At 36.0% G+C, this 17,496-nt stretch overlaps 1 protein-coding gene across 1 annotated transcript; it reads right to left on the bottom strand.

The window, feature by feature from the left end:
• On the bottom strand, positions 1–13,382 carry LOC141816138 (BTB/POZ domain-containing protein At3g50780-like). The gene is given in 4 exon segments (XM_074703977.1): positions 1–468; positions 471–1,373; positions 11,685–12,548; positions 12,752–13,382. Coding segments are annotated over 3 exon segments (1,701 nt in total). The 5' UTR covers positions 12,351–12,548; positions 12,752–13,382; the 3' UTR covers positions 1–336.
• Between the last annotated feature and the right edge of the window lie 4,114 nt (positions 13,383–17,496).

Here is a 17,496-nt window from a genome sequence, read left to right as displayed (position 1 = left end):
TAAAATCTGATCCAGGATGCATTTTGGTAATCGAAACACCGTCACAAACAAAGAATCATCAACGCACGCAGGCGATCCACTCGACTGGTTGCTCGATTGATCAACCTACTCAGAAGGATTGAGTTACAAGACTGAGTTGTGCAATGAAAACATCTCGTCAGTAAATACAGAAAAAACAAAATCTCCCCATACACAAAGGCTCCAATGTGGGATCAGTTCAGTTTGATAATTCGAACCTAGTCTCCAAATTCGCAATAGATCGATCATCAGTAGCCTTCCTGCACTGTGCGAGACTCACCTTCTGAAACAACATTTGAATTTCTCATAACCATGAAACTACTCCACCATCTGAAAACATATGTTACAATGATATTCAAATTTCTTCCATGCATCCAAAACTAAAACAAACCTGCCTTCTTCTCTCCAATTTGGAAGGTTTAACTTCCTTCCGGGGACAGATTTGTCGCCTGCTGTTCAGCATAAGGCCTAACAAAAGTTCTCCTCCACCAAACCTCGAATGCTCTCTGAAGATTTGGGCAGTTATCGCCGACCTTCAAGAAGCTTCCCAACCATGAAAGTAGAATACTCCGCTGGTCTTCTAATGGAAGTGTCAAAATTGTCTGGCCAATTCCTTCCTCGACGACCTTGCGATCAAACGATCTGCAACCGTGTTGCAACCAGCTGTAGTCGTCGATAAGAGGCTGTAACCAAGTTTGTAACAGTAGCTGCCTAGTTTCCCTTGTCGGAAGAATCTCTCCTCTTCCTATACCAACGAAAATCCGGGAAGTGATACAACTAACAAGGTGGCGTGACATGATTGGTAGCTTGGGGTGTAACCCTGCAAGCTCAGTTTGGCTAGCCCACATTGTTGCAAACTCATCTGCTGCATGCCTATCGACAAGAATCTCAACTAACCAAATGAGATTATCTGCCTCAAGAGCTATCTGCCGCATGGGATCTTTGCAGTCGGAAGAACAGTCTGAGAAACCAGGTTCAGATGCTTGCCGGAACAGATTTAGTAGTGATTCCACACAAGTTGTACATGATCTGTAAAACAATTGGATCCATGTGTTCACAGATCCACTAGCGCAGCTATTATTTTCCTTCAGAAGTTTTAGCACCAGAGTTTTCATCTCCCGCCGACCTCTATCCTCGTTGCTTTTGAGGACAAGGTCCATGATGAGAGCAAGTGTGTCATTTGGTGGATTTGATAAATCAGAAGCTACACGCTTAAGTACAGGACTAGAGCCATAATTTTGGAGATGTCGGACCGATGATACAACATTATCTTCTTCCTCTGCAACCCAAGGGACTGCTTCCAGATAATCCAAGCAAGACTTGATGCATTCACGGAAGCCAAGTGATTCGGCAACCTGCAAACATCCAACTCTAGTTATGTAAAGACGCAAAGTGTTCTAGGTTCTATAACATCTGTCGTCAATGATTAAAAGAATAATCTATAGCAATGTGGAAAGGTTGACAAGATGAGTTTTGACTTACACTCGGACAAAAATTATGGAATGAGGATCACATCATTATTATACAGGTCAGCTCTAACGAGCATTTTATCTGAATTGAAGCATGGTTCTAGATTGGGAATTGCCATTTTGCTACATCCATGATCAAAATGACATCTCTTCGAGGAATGTCAAGCCATTTCTGTAGCATTAAGGAATCTGAACGAAAAGCAAGGTGGAAAATCATCTCTCCCATCATTACAAATTCAACAAGACTTGGAGGATGGCCAATTTGAAATACAAGTATTTGTATTTTGTTTGCATGGAGTCATACAATTTTGTAAATTGTGTTATCAATTAAAGAAAATGATAAAAATAGTTGTACTAAGTATTAGAAATAATAACACCATTATTTATACTAATCGCTTTAATTAATTTTCATTGTTCTTTTGATATTTGTATTAATATTTTATATCTTTTTTAAAATTAATCATTTTAATTATCTATAGGATCCATACCCGAACTCCAATGCCTGCTTCATGACTTCACTTCACAATTTGTCTACTCACATTCACTTAAGCACCTTTTTGTCGCCAATAGCCATTGAAAATTTATCACCATCGACGATCCTATCCACCAATGTTGGCCAATGTGAGAGCTTGCCGCAGTCACTTGCTCCTAGTTTACTAGTGTCGTTGGCCTTGTTGACTCGCAACTTTCATACATACACTGTCGTTTTCACCTCAGCCTTTTGTTCGATCTTCTTCACCTGCTCAAATGTGTCATGACCTTGGTATATCTTATAGTGCTAGTGATGGGTTTACACTAGCTCACACCACCAATTCCCAATCTTTCTTTAGATTTAATGTTGTGGCATCAACATTGCAGCTAAAAATCAAGATCTGAAGGAGGAATCTGAATGTTGTATAAACCTTATTCGTGCGACTATTAGGCTTTTGTATTAGTAACTTAAAAATCTAAATGATAAGGAAGTACATAGATGGTTATCTTAATGTAAAAATAAAAAAATACAACAATAAGTTCCTTGATTATGCCATCACATGTTCAGTCTAAGGGTCCATGCATTACCATAGAAAATTTTAACAGGAGATATTATGCTTTATTGATTCAGGAGTGAAGCTTAGTTGAAACACCTCACTACCCAAGTTACCGAGATTCCTAAGTCTAGTAGAGCCTCATGAAAGTAGATTGATGTTCACTTGTATACTCTTCTTTAGCGATCCATCAATCCTAGTCTCATGGGCATCTTCCTATACATTTTTATGCTATGAAACTTGAAACAAGTTAGAGATCCATACATGGGTGATATTTCTCGAGCCTATAATGTGATTGGTAATCACTTCTAGTTATCATAATCTGACACAGAGATCACCATATATATTAATTGATTCTAGGGTATTGCTATTGATCTTTGAGAAATTTCTTGATTATGTAAGATATAAGGGTCGAGAAAGATGATTTTGATTAATTCCTCACCACTATATTGCTTTATATAGTTTGTCCCGAGTTAGAGCTTGTGGAGACTCAAAACCTAAGAGGCACCTTTATTCCATCTCTATCTTTGCCATATGTTTGCCTAGGCATGTTAAGGGCTTATACCAGATCCATAGCACCATAGTCCTCAATTGAGGGATCTTCTTCTACCATACATTCTCGAGCCTCATCCCGTACTCAAACACAGAATATCCTCCTTCTGAATCTGACCATCCTCTAAGTTGGCCGAGTTCATTGTTCATATAAGTAGACTCTATTGAAATTAAAATTTGACAACTTTATTAATCACCAATTTGTATGGAAAAGATGTGATCGAGCATCTTCAAGAACATGCAGATCAAACCGTTTCGATTTTGACCTTTTTAAATCTAAGCAAGAAAATATCACTCGACCTACATTTATATACAAATGACAAAAGGGAAAGTCTTGATGAAATCAAAAATAAACTGAGGAAAATTGGAAAGTGTGAAAAAATTCCAAATAGGCTCGACATCAGTTGAGCGATATTCATCAATAGCATCTACTCAAACGAAAACCAAGCTCAACCATGTGCCCCAAGTGGACTTAGGGTGTAAACAAGTCAAGCCGAATGCAGGTTAACTTATTTATTTACTTATCGAACTTGTTTAAGCTCAAATTTATCAAGCTCAACTAATAATGTTGTTGTCCTTATAAATTAGTTAAACATTTATCTAATACATGAAACTTATATTATTTTCTCATTTTTATCATATTATGAATAATTTTAGATTATAAAAATTTATAAATTTTAAGTATTTAAACAAAAAATAAGAAATAAATTTATTATTAAATTAATAAATAAGTTTATTCATAAATTGTTCATGAACTTTGTTTATGGACGTTAAGGAACTAAGCTTATTAGTGTTTAAGCTTGTTTATTTTATGTATTCTTTCTTTTACTGAATAAGCATAAAGGAGCTTTATCGAACCAAACGCCAAACTTGTTCACGAATGTTTGTACGAGTGGACTCCAAGGGGACAAGAGGGTCAAAGGAAAGATTTGGCAAAATAATTTATACCTAAGCCTAAGGCCTAATTTTGCAATAAAATCGATTAAATCTTAATTGATCAATCAAACCTACATTTGACATAATCAAGCTCAATCGAGATTCAACCTTTAGTTAGTGGACATGGTTAAGACTTAGTAAGGTTAGTTTATGTGACCAAAACACTAATGTAATCAAGAAAATCAGGAATGTAATGTAGCTTCGTAGATATGACCCTAATTCCAATGTTAACATTGCCAAAACCCAATCCTAGCTTGCTCGACATGATCAAGAGCTATATGGCTTGATCAATATGGTCATTTAGACTATGACCAAATGACACATAACAAGATGAACACAAGGCAACATGTCAATACCAACATCATACATGCCAACACCAAATGACATCAAGAATGACCACATGAAATCTTAGAATGACTTGAAGAAAATTCATTAAAATGGTAAGTTTTCTTTATTAATGCTCAAGGAATTTATTAATGCTTAAGGGATTTCAAACTTTCCAAAATCTTGTTATGACAACAATTAGCATCATAACCTTTGCTTACATATAATAGAAAATATAAGGCTTTGTTTGGCAATTGCAAATTTTCTATTTTTCATAAAATAAAATAAATTAAAAAATTAGCATATTATTCAACTCTAATAAATTTAAATGTGTTAAAAAAGAGGCAATTTTAAGTATTTTTTATTTTAAATTCTATATTCTAAGAGACAAGAAAGGTTTTTAGAAATTTTTCGAAAACAAAAAAACTAACTCAAATAAAAGGGCATTTAAAACCAGACCAATACTTGTAAATAAATGATTCATGGCAATTCCACTAGACATAACCATGATAGAATAAGATAACAATATATAACAATATGGTTAAATCACATAAAGTGTGGGCAAGAGATGATTAGTAACCTACCAAATATATACTCTCTTTTGTTTTTAAAAGAGGAGGATCAAGCTTAGCATGGAGGACCAATTAGAACTCATCTACGACCACATTTCCTTTGAAACCAAAGAACATCATACCAAAACTTTACCAAGAAGTGGAGAAGCTCTATAAGAAGAAAAAGAAGCGAGAAAGGAGTAGAGATATCAAAAGGACTTCCACCTAAGATCAATAAGGACAAGTTGCCAGAAAGGAACAACAAAATCAGAAGATGTTCAATATAAAATCAAAGTAGAAGGAGGCTATTGTAGGCTTACCACATGAAAATAAGGAGACGAGGGCAGATGAAAATAAGTTGCAATGAAAGGCCTCCACATGATAACAAAGAAGAGGCAAAAGGTTCTCGAGTAAATGATGCCAAAAAGAAAGAGGCTACCAAGGTTCTTGATACAATACCGAAATCGAACCATTGAACTTCAAAATGATTTCCTTTTCTGTGTTATTTGTTTCCTCATTTGCATTAGTTCTTGAGCAAACTTAAAGCAAAGAACTTCAAGTCCAAGCTTTGAAGTGAGAGAAAAAGAAGTAATGAAAAAGAACTTCAAGCTAATGCTTGAAGTATATTATATTTTTTTTTATTCTTGCCCCTCTAGTCGGAGACAAGGAGAAGATAATAGGAACCAAGATATCCTCACTCAGGCTTGACAAAAGACAGATGAGGAGAGCATAACACTGATAATGAAGATCACCTCAATGAAACTTCAACCAACAAAACTAGAAGAAGAACTGGTCAACGGGTTAATACCTGAACTGAGAAGAAATGGTCTCTAAATAGGTCATTGACTAAAACATACAAGGTTCAAAATCATAGAGCATGAAGAACAATCCAGAGAACTCTATGAGATCTGATTTCTCATTTTTAGTTCTTAGTACAGGTTTTGACCCTCTATATGTGCTCTTCTTTTATAGATATAGATCTCGTTGAGGAGTTCTATGGAGTGTTCTTCATGCTCCATCTTTTAAATCCTGTATATTTTAATCAATGATCTATTTGTTGTCATTTCTTTATGGTTCATCTATCAACCTATTGAGTTGTTTTTCTTGTAGTTTGTTAGTTGAAGTTTCATTGAGGAGGTGTTGGTTATCATTGTCATGCTCTCCTAGTAAATTTCTTTTCAAGCCTCATAGAGGAGATCTTAATCCTGGTTGTCTTTTTCTTTACTCCAAGGAGAGGAGAAGGAATAGATCGAATTTATTATACTTTAGACATCAGCTTAAATTTTTTTTTCTCTAGTTCTTTGTCCCTTGCCGTAAAATGTATCAACTTGAAATTCTTTGCATTGTGTTTGTTCAAGAACCTTAGTAACCTCTTCTTGACCTTTAGCCTCTTCTTTGTTTTCATGGGAGGGCTTCCAATGCTTCTTCTTTTTATCAGCTATTATGCTCCATGTTGTTTCATATGGTAAACCTCCAACAATGCGTTCTTCCTCCTTGGTTTTATATGGATGGTGCTCCAATGTTGCTGCTCCTTTTCAGCAGCCTGTCCTTATTCATTTCAGCTGGAAGACCTTTTAATATCTAGGCCCTTTCCTGCATCTTTTTCTTCCTATAGAGCTTCTCCTATTTCTGGCAAGTTTATTTATTTATTTATTTTTGATACAATGCTCTTCTAGTTTCGTGGGAAATGTGGTAGCAGCCAAGTTTTCATCTCTCCTCCTTCATGATGTGCTTATGGTGTGCTTGATCCTCCTCTTTTAAAAATAAGAATGGGTACATATTTGGTTTGTTATTAATGAGGTCTTGCCCACACTTAATGTAGGCTTACCATATTGTTATATTATTTTGTCACAGTCATATCTAAAGTAATTGTCATGAATCAAATGCTCCTTTTTGCTTGAATTAGTTTATATTTCTATGAAATGTAAGCTCACCTTATATAGTCCATTGTTGCTATGGTGTTATGGTGGCACTTAAGAAAGTTGAAAGTCTTCATCTTTGCACATTAATAAAGAACCATCACCATTTTAGTGAATTTACTCGTCATTGGTCATTCTAAGTTATTATGGTGTCATTCATGATGCCATTGACATTGGCATGGTGCTGTTTAGCATTGTTGGCATTAGTATCATGCCATATTCAATCGACATGTCATTTGGTCAGAGTTCAAATAGACTAATTGTTTTATCTTGAAATAATTAAAAAGGACTTAGTTATAAATTTTAAAACTTATTGGATTTGTATGCAAAAGTGCAAATAAAAGGCCAAACTTTTCTCTTCCTCATGACCTTTTCTTCCACTTTTCCTTTAAAACCTCTCTAACCCTAATCTTCCCAAAACGATTTCTTTTCTCACCCTCAAACTCCTTACGCCGCCACCGTTCTTGCTCCCTGCTATCATCGTCATCATTGTCGCACGTCGTCGCAACCGTCACACATTGTCACTGCGCTGCCAACGTTTCACATTAGCAAGCACGAGTGAATATTTAATTGAGATGGAACTTTGCTTGATCCCTTTCGATTACCTTCATGCATAATTAAACATACACTTTAAGAGAGAATAATCTGGATCCCTTTACTGTTTCGGCACTCCACTAGCAGTCGGGAATTTCTTAGCTTGGGTTTTCCTTCATATTATATGACATAAATCTATTATCTGTAGTGTATGATTCTTGTTTTTTATTTAAGATTTTATTCCGGATGTTAATTACTACTATAAGTCTACATTTGTTAGAAAACAAGAATGACTTTAAAGTTTATATTTTATCTAGTAGAAGAAAAATAAATTACATGCTTTTATATACTTCTATTGCTTAATCATATCTTTACACTTGCTTGTCCTTTTATACCCTTGTTGTTCATCAAATTATTATACCCTATCAGAATTTATCAATGCCATTTAGATTAGGCAATTGAGAGATATGAATAATTTAGGATAATTCCTAAATGAGAATTCAAACTCTCATGAGAATTAGAAGTGAATAAATAATATAAATGATATTATTACCAAAAATCGAATAATACGAGAGAAATCTTCGACTCGGTGCTCGTAAGAAGTTATATAACTCTCAACCCAGTTAATAAAAAAGTGAATGTAACCCTCGTGCCATAGAATTTTAGTTCTATATATTCATAAAAGACATGGGATTATTTCTGTTAGAGTAGTAAGGAAATGATTTTATCAATATAGAGCTTTGTGTTCCACAGTTTAAAAAGGGCTTTCGAGTCTTTCTACGCACACATAGACTTTGACTAAATGAAGATGATTTTTCCTCACGGGGTGGATTGCAAATTGTTTACCCTATTTGTATGTAAGGCTACTCATAGGATGGATTGCAGGTCGTTCATCCTACTTTTATGTGAGACACTTTTTGGGTGGATATATGTGTTTATATATGTGCATTCACGTGATCGTTCATCTTATATATGTGTTTGTATATGTGCATTCACATGATTTTCGTTACGAGTGAATTGCAGGTCATTCACTCTCTCATACAATGCATCTTTTTTGGGTGGGTTGTATAAATTTTTCATATACATGATGTGTTCGTATTAGGTGAAATGTGAAATGTTGATGAATAATATGTTGTTCACCCACTCAATAAATCATATTGAATTGTCAGATAAAATAAAATAATAATATGTGAAATGTTGGAAAAATGAGAAAATAAGAGAACTGATGATATTAATTTAGACGAATGATATGAAAAAGATAAATGATGATGTTGCCCTCATTAATAATATTTTCATGCACGTCTTTCGTATCTCCACTTTGCACTTTGTGCTTACTCTTCTTTTTACTTTGACCTCTAGATTTGCAGACTTAAGTCGGTTTTCGAGATTTGGTTAATAAAGTTGGACGGTTGTTCAGAGATACTCAGTGATAGTTATGGAGACAATTTCTACAGATTCTATTTAGTTTATTTTTTTTACATAGTTGGTTGCCTATACATTTATTATTTTGGCAATTTTCATTTCCTTGTCTACACGAGATCAATTGTCAGTCATGTCATGGTATGGTATAGTTAAAGTTTTGGGGTCGATTATTTATTTACATCATTGAATAAAGGGTTGCATATTTATATTCGTACACAAGTTCTTGAGTATTATTTGTGGATTTTGATGCAAGAATGAATATTGTCCAAGCAATGAGACTATCTTCCATATAGGAATGGAAGTCTCCGGGTCGTGACACTAATATTGATCAAACCATGAAACTATTAATCATGTCAACTAAATTAGGACGGATTTTGGTCATGTTAACATTGGAATTAGAATCATATCCACAAAGCTGTAATACATTGGTAATCATGACCATGTTCTGGGTTATGGTGACATTAAGTCTTAATTAATTCTTTACCATGTTTACCAAATTAAGTATTGAGTGAGTTTGATTGAGTAATTTAAGACTCAATTAATTTAATTGGATCAAGATTAAAAATTTGGCCTTAGGTATAAATTCATTTTGATGAGCCTTTCCTCTGACCTCCTTATGCCTATGAAATTCACTTGGGACATAGAGTTGAGCTATATTGACGTCTGAGTAAATAATATTACCGAATATCACTCAATTGGATGATGAGTGGATCCAATCCCTTGAGCCCATATGCCTTTACACTTAGGCCATATGCTTTTACACTTAATGATTTTTCATGTTTCTTCTAAATTTTCCTCAATTTGTTTCTATTTTTATTGTCTTTCCATTTTAATGTTTATATGATTGTAGGCCACATGATCATTCTCTTTCTTATGTGTGAAGTGATCAAAATTGAGGCAATTTGATCAACCTATCATGGACCCCAAATTTTTTGTTATGATACATTGTATGCTAATGTTGTAATATTCATAATTGGTGCACATAGACCTTATCTAAAATTTTATGCATGTAGATTTCAACCTTTACTTGCATCACATTCTTATTCAGACGTGCAAATGTAGAGAAAAATGAAATGATCACATGTCATTTTGAGGTATATCTATAATAGACATGATCGTTACAACAAAGAGGTTGCTCAATTGCATCCCTATAAATTAGTGATCAACAAACTCATGGTGGTATAGGAAGTCGTTGGTGAAAATGTAAAGGTTGTATCATTAAGTTTGTCGTTCCATTATAGGTACGTTAACATAATATCATTCTAGCTTAATTGACATGTAATTAGTGGCACCTAGGCTTAATATTTGTTTATGTTATAATTTGATTTAAATAGTGTTTTATTTATTTTTCATGTCATACTTAATTACAGATGAATACAATATTATATGTATCAAATAAAAATAAATAATTAAAACTACAGGTCATTGATGACATATTTCAAGACATCATGTCAATACTAATAGTAAATAGATAATATAATTATTTAAACACTAAAGGATTTAGATTTATAAAAATTGCAAGATGAATATATATGTTTGTTAAAAATATAAAGGTTGGGATATATTTAGAAATCAACTTTAAAAATAGGGAAATTATACTAGCTTTTCCAGTTTGCTTAAGCTATCAATGATAAGAATCCCAATATATAAAACCAGATACTCTATAGATCTCTCACATTAGCAGGAACCTGAAGCAGTATAGCACAATGCATTTATTCAAGGGATATTTGAATTCAAAAGAAGCCAAACGAACGAACAACATCTTATATATAATAAAGGACGCAAGAAGAATAGTTACTGATTACCTACACTTCAAATTTCTTTAATAAAAGGGGAAAAGTTGCACCTACTCTACGTCAACATTTTGAAGTGCTATTTTATCGTACTCGGTCTGTTCTTTATCTCTATTATCGCTATGGTGTGCCTTCAACAAGTTGTTTGAATCACATGAAACAATCCATATCGAATGCCGTTTCAGTCCTGTGGCATGACATTTAAGTCCTTACAAGAAGAACAACAGTCACATACTGTTATGTGAAAAAAAATGCTAATGGTTTAATACATCTACATTAAACTCTCTCAGTGGTAAGTTCATAAGTTCATTGCAGATTACCAACAAACTCACCCATAATCACCAAGGCAATTAACAGGCTCCACCATCATAAAGCCATGTGAAATAAGAATAGTTCAACTTATTGTTTGTGGCTATCAGCCAGTCCAATTTGAATAAATTAAGAACCCCAATGAATGTTGTACTAGATAAAGGTTGAAATTATTGGACAGGTTTCTACACGACAAGTTCAGAATAAGAAGTTCCTCCTCAACCATGGAACTTCAATTGACACCAACTGTTTGTTCCCTATGTCTGGCTAACAATGACAGTACCCTATAATTTACTCACCTGTGAATTCACAGGCATTGAATGGGAATGGATTTTCCTACTGAAACCATCTGTCTAAACTCGATAGACTAGTTTTTTCTTCACAAGTTTGCCATCTTTAGGAGCCTTCAAAAACAAGAAGAATTAGTGCTGTATGTTGATTTGGGAAAATTCAGAACACTGGAATAAAAAAAACTTGATTTATATTGCGTGCTCTATGAACTCCAAGAGGAAACTATTTTCAACAGTTCACATTCATTGCTCATGACTTGGAGTCTAAACTTCTCTTTGTTCAACAATGAAACTCCTGGTGTCGTAAGTCAAAACTCTTGCAGTTACATTGGTTTTATTGATGTTTCTAACTTTCTAGACCTTTGTAGTGGACACTAGCAAAAATACTTCTAGGTCAGACTAGAGGATCTGTCCGCATCAGGTTTTAGAATAAAACTAGCAGAAAGTAGGCCTCCATAAGATAGTATTATATCCATGGAAAAAAGAATGCTCAGACCACAAGAAAGTGCTGAAAGTTCAAATAACATGATGAGCAAACTAACCTTGAGAATACGCAGCACGCGCGGAACACTTTGCTTGATTAATCTAACTTTCAGTTCTTTGCAGTACATCAATCCCACAGTCTCGACAAAGATCTCCACATCTTCACAGTCTGCTATTTCGACAGCTGGTAATGGAGACTGCCTAGAGAGTTTAGTTGCAAAGAAACTGCTGTTTTCTGCAAGAACGTTCCAATGGACATTCATTGTCACATGGATTCCTTCCTTGCCAAACAAAATAACTTTCAAATCACTCGTCTCTGGTCGACCATAGCCCACTGATATCTTGCGTTGTGGATTGTCAATCGTTGGTTTTGGTGGCCTCTCTGGCTGCCTCTCAGGTGCCTTCTCAGCCACATTTGTTGGTGTTGCAGTGGAAACATCAGGTGTCGGGGATCTCTGATCATCAGAAACAACTTTTGAACCTAAGGGGCCAGAGTGTGGTTTCCTATCAGCTGGGGAATTTGCCGTCCGCTGGAACGATGACGACTTTGATGGCAGCGGAGATGATACTTTGTGCTTGCTCTGGTGATTGTGATGATTTTTTAGGGTTTTCTGAAGAACTGCAGGGGAGGGGCAACACCAGAAACCTTCAGGAGTTACTGCAATCGGAACATTTCGGATCCTTGTCTGCCCTTGCTCAATCCTTCCAACTCGAAAATCTGCCATTTGCACTACCTAAGGGGGAGCAAGTGGGCAAGGCTTCTGGTAACTAGGGTTCCAGGGAGGGTCAATAATCTCCAAAAGATCAAAGCATAGAAACAAGGTAGGGTTCCTCGCAAGAAACACTATCTGCTAGTAACACCCGAACCTTGATTTGTTAGGGCACCAACAAATTTTGCTAGAAAAATGGAACCCTATTCAAAACTGCAAGCAAAAACAAAGGGGGGAAATTATTAGGTTGAATTCCAAAACCCAACGAATTTGGGCTTTCTATTTCTAGCATTTCTCAAAGTATCTGAGGAAAAAATCGAGTTTTTTTTTCAGTATCTGGGAATGAACCCTAATAGAAACCAAAGGAAACTTTAAAAGAAAGAAATATCAGATAAGAGATCAAAAGAATCACTTACTCGTCTCTGACCTTGCCTCCTTCCGCAAACGGCTTCATCCTTCTTCTACACATCTCGTGCTCCCTTATTTGGCCATTGCCATGATGAAAGATAGCAAAAATCATTTCTCTCCAGTTCAGTGGTAAAAAGACGAGATCTTTAGCGTTACCAGCTAAGAAAGTCGCTTCTTTTGCCTCCAATCTACTTCAACCCTAAGCCATCGACTCGTCTCTCTCCACCCTTTACCTTTTCTCTCTCCCTCTCTCTCTCTCTCTCCGAGCTTGTGTACTGTACCGACAAGGCATCAATCAAAGCCCCACTCCTCTGTTTCTGAGCTTTCAAACAGCAGAATATGCTCCAAATGCTCCCTTTGAAACACGCATGCACGCCGTGACGATAACTGGATAAGGATTTTAAAATGGAAGAGTGGTACGCGCTAGAATTTCGCTTTCAATTCCCAAGATTAACGAGGAAGAGATGAGAGAGCAAGAAATCCATAAGCCTTCATGCAAGTAGTGCTGGTATTCCAATTTTTTACTAACGGAGGCCAAATTTGCAGCTGGTGACTGATTTCTGAGCTGGTTCTTTTCAGTAAATTAAGAACAACTCAGTCACGTACAATTCATGGGGCCACAGTCTGCATGTTCGTAGCATGAGGTGCTGCAAAAAGAAATTGGATTCTCTCAGTCAATAATGGGGGTGGGCATGTTTATTTAATGAGAGAAACAAGTGGCCATGGCGAGAGAAACAATTTCACATGGAGAAAGAGAACAGAGCTGACCATGATTCATGGATAAGATTTCTGATCATCCTCCTGCCTTGTGATTGTTGAGACTATCAACATGGTTTGCTTGCCAAAGTGATGGGCATTGGGCTTCGGGAAAGCTCTGGGACTCAGTGTTCCATGATCTACTGCTGTGCTAGTTCACTAACTAGTTTGATTTGAATATTTAACAAATGTCCTGAATGGAATAACTCAAAATTCATCACTTCTTTCCAAGATTCAGAAACCAGAAAACCAGAAAACCAGCCATTCATCACATATTTTCTTTTCTATGTTAAAATATTTGTTCTTTTAATCTTGGCCCATTTTGCAGTACTAGAACTTTGGATTGGTGGGACTGCCAACATAAATATGCAATGCCATGACAAGCAAAAGAAAGATGGAGCAAAACAACAAACACTGTCCTCCTTTTGTGTCGAGTGTTACCAAAAAGCTTCCTCCTTTATCAGCAGCTTTGCTTTAGCTCTAGCTCTGCTTTGGAGCTTAGCTATCATATTGCAGGCAATCAATGATCTCAGTGCCTTGGTATCTATCAATTGATTCTGTCTACAGAAGCCAGGAAAGCAAAAGAGGACCAACTCATTCCCATCGACTCCAATTTCTTTACAGTGATCATGTGAGCAGAGGCACATGTCTGTTATGGAGCAAACTTTAGAGTCAAAGTTCCTTAAAGATACAATAATAATGTCTCTTATCCTCTTATCTCTTTATTTTTTAAAAAAAAAAAAGAGATTATGATAGGCCTCACCCAGGGCCAATCAGATTGGAATATATTAATGAAAAAAAATTTAAATTATAAAAACAAAAATAAATAGAAAAACTAAAATTGTTATGAGAATTCTACAGTGTAAAAATAAAATTTCTTAAATGCTTGCTAAAAAATTTATAGCATTCAATCAAATTTAGCCCAATGGGCCGGCCCTCAGTTTTTTCGGCTGGGCAACTTGACTGCATCATGCTTCCATTAAATTTGGACATCATCATTTAATTGGGTTCGGTTGGAGCCAATTATAGAAAAGGGCCTGATTTATTTGAGACATTGTTCGTTCTATCTTGGAAGATGATTGTTGATAAATCATAAATACTTAGGCAGAGTAATCTCATTTTAAAGAATATTGAAAAGGATGTGTTGATATCCTAAACAACCAATGATTACAAATCAATGACAACTAACTTGAATGGATGCATCAACTAATTACTAGTGGTCCACATTATCATACTAATGACTTTATTGGAGTGAGCCACCAATAAGATGAGGAGCTCTCATCCGACTAAAGAAAGTTGCATCCACAAACACCTTATGAATAACAAATATCACATGAACATTTGACTACATTGTTAACATTTTTACTCCTAGACCAATCAATATAATCTTTTGACACATGTGGTATACATTCGAAGGGTAGGACTGTTCTCGGGACATAGTTAAATTGGTTATGACGTAGCAGATTTACTGAAGTGGGCAAGAGTTAAATTTTGACGAAGTCAAGGCAATGCCCTTCCCATAGTGGCCAACTGTAGCTTTTCAATTTACCTCCTCACAGATGGTGGCAGAGTTGACCGTGTAGGATTACTGGATAACGAATTCCATCTTTCCTTGAAGGAGGGTAGGACTAATGCGAAAGTGGGTTTGCCTAAATGCGAGGTTACACAACCATGTGCACAACCACAAGTTGGATCACACTATAAAATTTCATTTCTTTATGATCCACTACTACGAGCCAGAGGGCATCACAATTATCATGGTCAAATTATCCTACTGGGGAGAGGACATAAGAGATAGATATGTGGCTCACATATGGACATATATGTATTAGGGCTACTTGTTGGTTTCGGTAGCTCCAGAGAGGATGTCGCAAACTGATATGGATCGTCGAGACTAGTATTCGACACTATCTCTGTAAACGATATTGCTCCGCTACGGTGCTTACGGATAGCAGCAATTCGTTCCCAAGATACAACAACGAACGTCTTGGAATAGTAGCACTTCAAATTCATAGACTTTTTGGACTCCGAATGCACTAGATGAGATGAACAATTCGTTCCCAAGATACAACAACGAACGTCTTGGAATAGTAGCACTTCAAATTCGTAGACTTTTTGGACTCCGAATGCACTAGATGAGATGAATGCACAAGGAAGAGTAGAATCGATGAATTGATAGATGAAATTTTCAGTATCTAGAGGGATCTATTTATACTAAGTGAAGGTTGAATGCCCTTTGGATGAATGGATGTGACCCTTGGACAGGATTGATCTGGATCGTCCGATCTGGAGGGTTGTAACTCTTCATATAGCCCTCTTAATCTCATCCATCATATTTGAAGGGTTGTGATCCTCAGATCTCTCCTTTTATCATCAGTGGATCTGAATCTAATGATCCATTTGATTTGACGTTTCAGATCAAGTCTCATCCTAAGCGGTCAGATCATGACTCTTCGCGATCCAACGCTCCAGATCGCATCACTTGCGATCCATCACATCTCTTTGATCAACGGTTGCAATTCTTTTGCCCAATCAACAGTCTAGTCATCTCTTCTTACCTACGTGGATGCCACATAGACATTGTCATGTCACATACGAGTTTGACACGTCACCCGAGTGTCACTTAGGCACTGCAATATCATCTGGAGCATAAATTTAAACTCCTTAGTGCAAAGTGCACCGACAAAGCGTCCATTGCACGTGTGCGCACGTTCACAGGTACGTGAGCCTGCTCGCCCCTAAGAAGAGAGCACATGAGCTTTTTGTGTTAACTCCATTAACACAGTATCATTAATAAAGAAAGGAAGCTCATCGAAAATTTCCGATATGGGACTATTCCCCGTGCATTTCCTTATATAACATTAATTAACAATTAATATTATTCTCGACTTTTTTTAAATAATTAATTTCTCATTCATCCTTAATCGATTTTGAGCAAATTAATAGTCTAAATCTATCTACGTGAAACGTAGATTTCGATTTTGAAGTCAATTACGATTTTCATCAACTGATGACATTTTGATATTTTTATAAAATCGTATTGGTCCATTATCCAACACTACCCACCTTATTGTGAAAGCATGATGGCATCAAGTTGATGTTAATTTTAATGAAAATTTATACATGATCATTGCAAAATGGCCGGCTATCGGCCAAGGCATCACACACACACACACATATATATATATATATATACACTTCCCCAATCTTTTGGCATGTTTTTCTCTTAGTGTACGTAAGTGTTTTATGGAGCAGGCGAGTTGACTGGCCAGGAGGCGACATGAAGCAGTGCTCATGCTAAAAGCAGACCCGGCCAGCATTTGACATCTTTGCCTAACTCCCGGCCTTTGGAAAGCTCCCTTGTCGTGCTTCACGAGATTTAATCGGGGGCTTTGCCTTTGCTTTTTATTGTGTTTTTTTGTTGCATGGGCTTTCGCTTTTGTTCACAATTTTCCTCCTCTTTCATTGCTCTGCTTTCTCTTGTTTAATTTTGTCTATATCTTTCCTTTTGGTCTTTCTCTTAAGCTGCGCGTGTTACTAGCTCTACTTCACCTTTTAAAAGCTGAGCATTCTACTGGTCTTTTTTCCTTCTTCTTCTTCTTCTTCTTCTTCTTCTTGATATCTTGGCATACGAGTGGAGATTTTATATATTAGTAAACCTTTTCCATGCCATTCTTCTGCAGTGCTATTAATTATTTGCAAGGTATCATTATTTTGCATGAAAATATTGAACCATTATTCACTGCCATTATGGTGCCTTATAATTCATGAATCAATAATGGAACAAAAACAACAGGAATTCCTTTGTTTGATTCAAGAATTGAACTGGCATACAATCATTGTTCATGCATTCTATTTGAATTGGCTGGCTCATGAGCTTGTGCATCCTAAATGAACTATAATACCTGAATATCCTTGTAAAAAATATTCTAACCATCCGAGTTAGTTCAGCTTGACTAAGTTGCACATCAAGCTACTTAAAAGGAATCATACATTT

Source organism: Curcuma longa, unplaced genomic scaffold, assembly GCF_044706935.1.
Source record: "Curcuma longa cultivar G26 ecotype Majalengka, Jawa Barat unplaced genomic scaffold, ITB_CL_G26_1.1 contig_14452, whole genome shotgun sequence".
Classification (NCBI taxonomy): domain Eukaryota; kingdom Viridiplantae; phylum Streptophyta; class Magnoliopsida; order Zingiberales; family Zingiberaceae; genus Curcuma; species Curcuma longa.
Note: the sequence above shows the minus strand (reverse complement) of the source record. Positions and strands in the feature narration are given on the sequence as shown.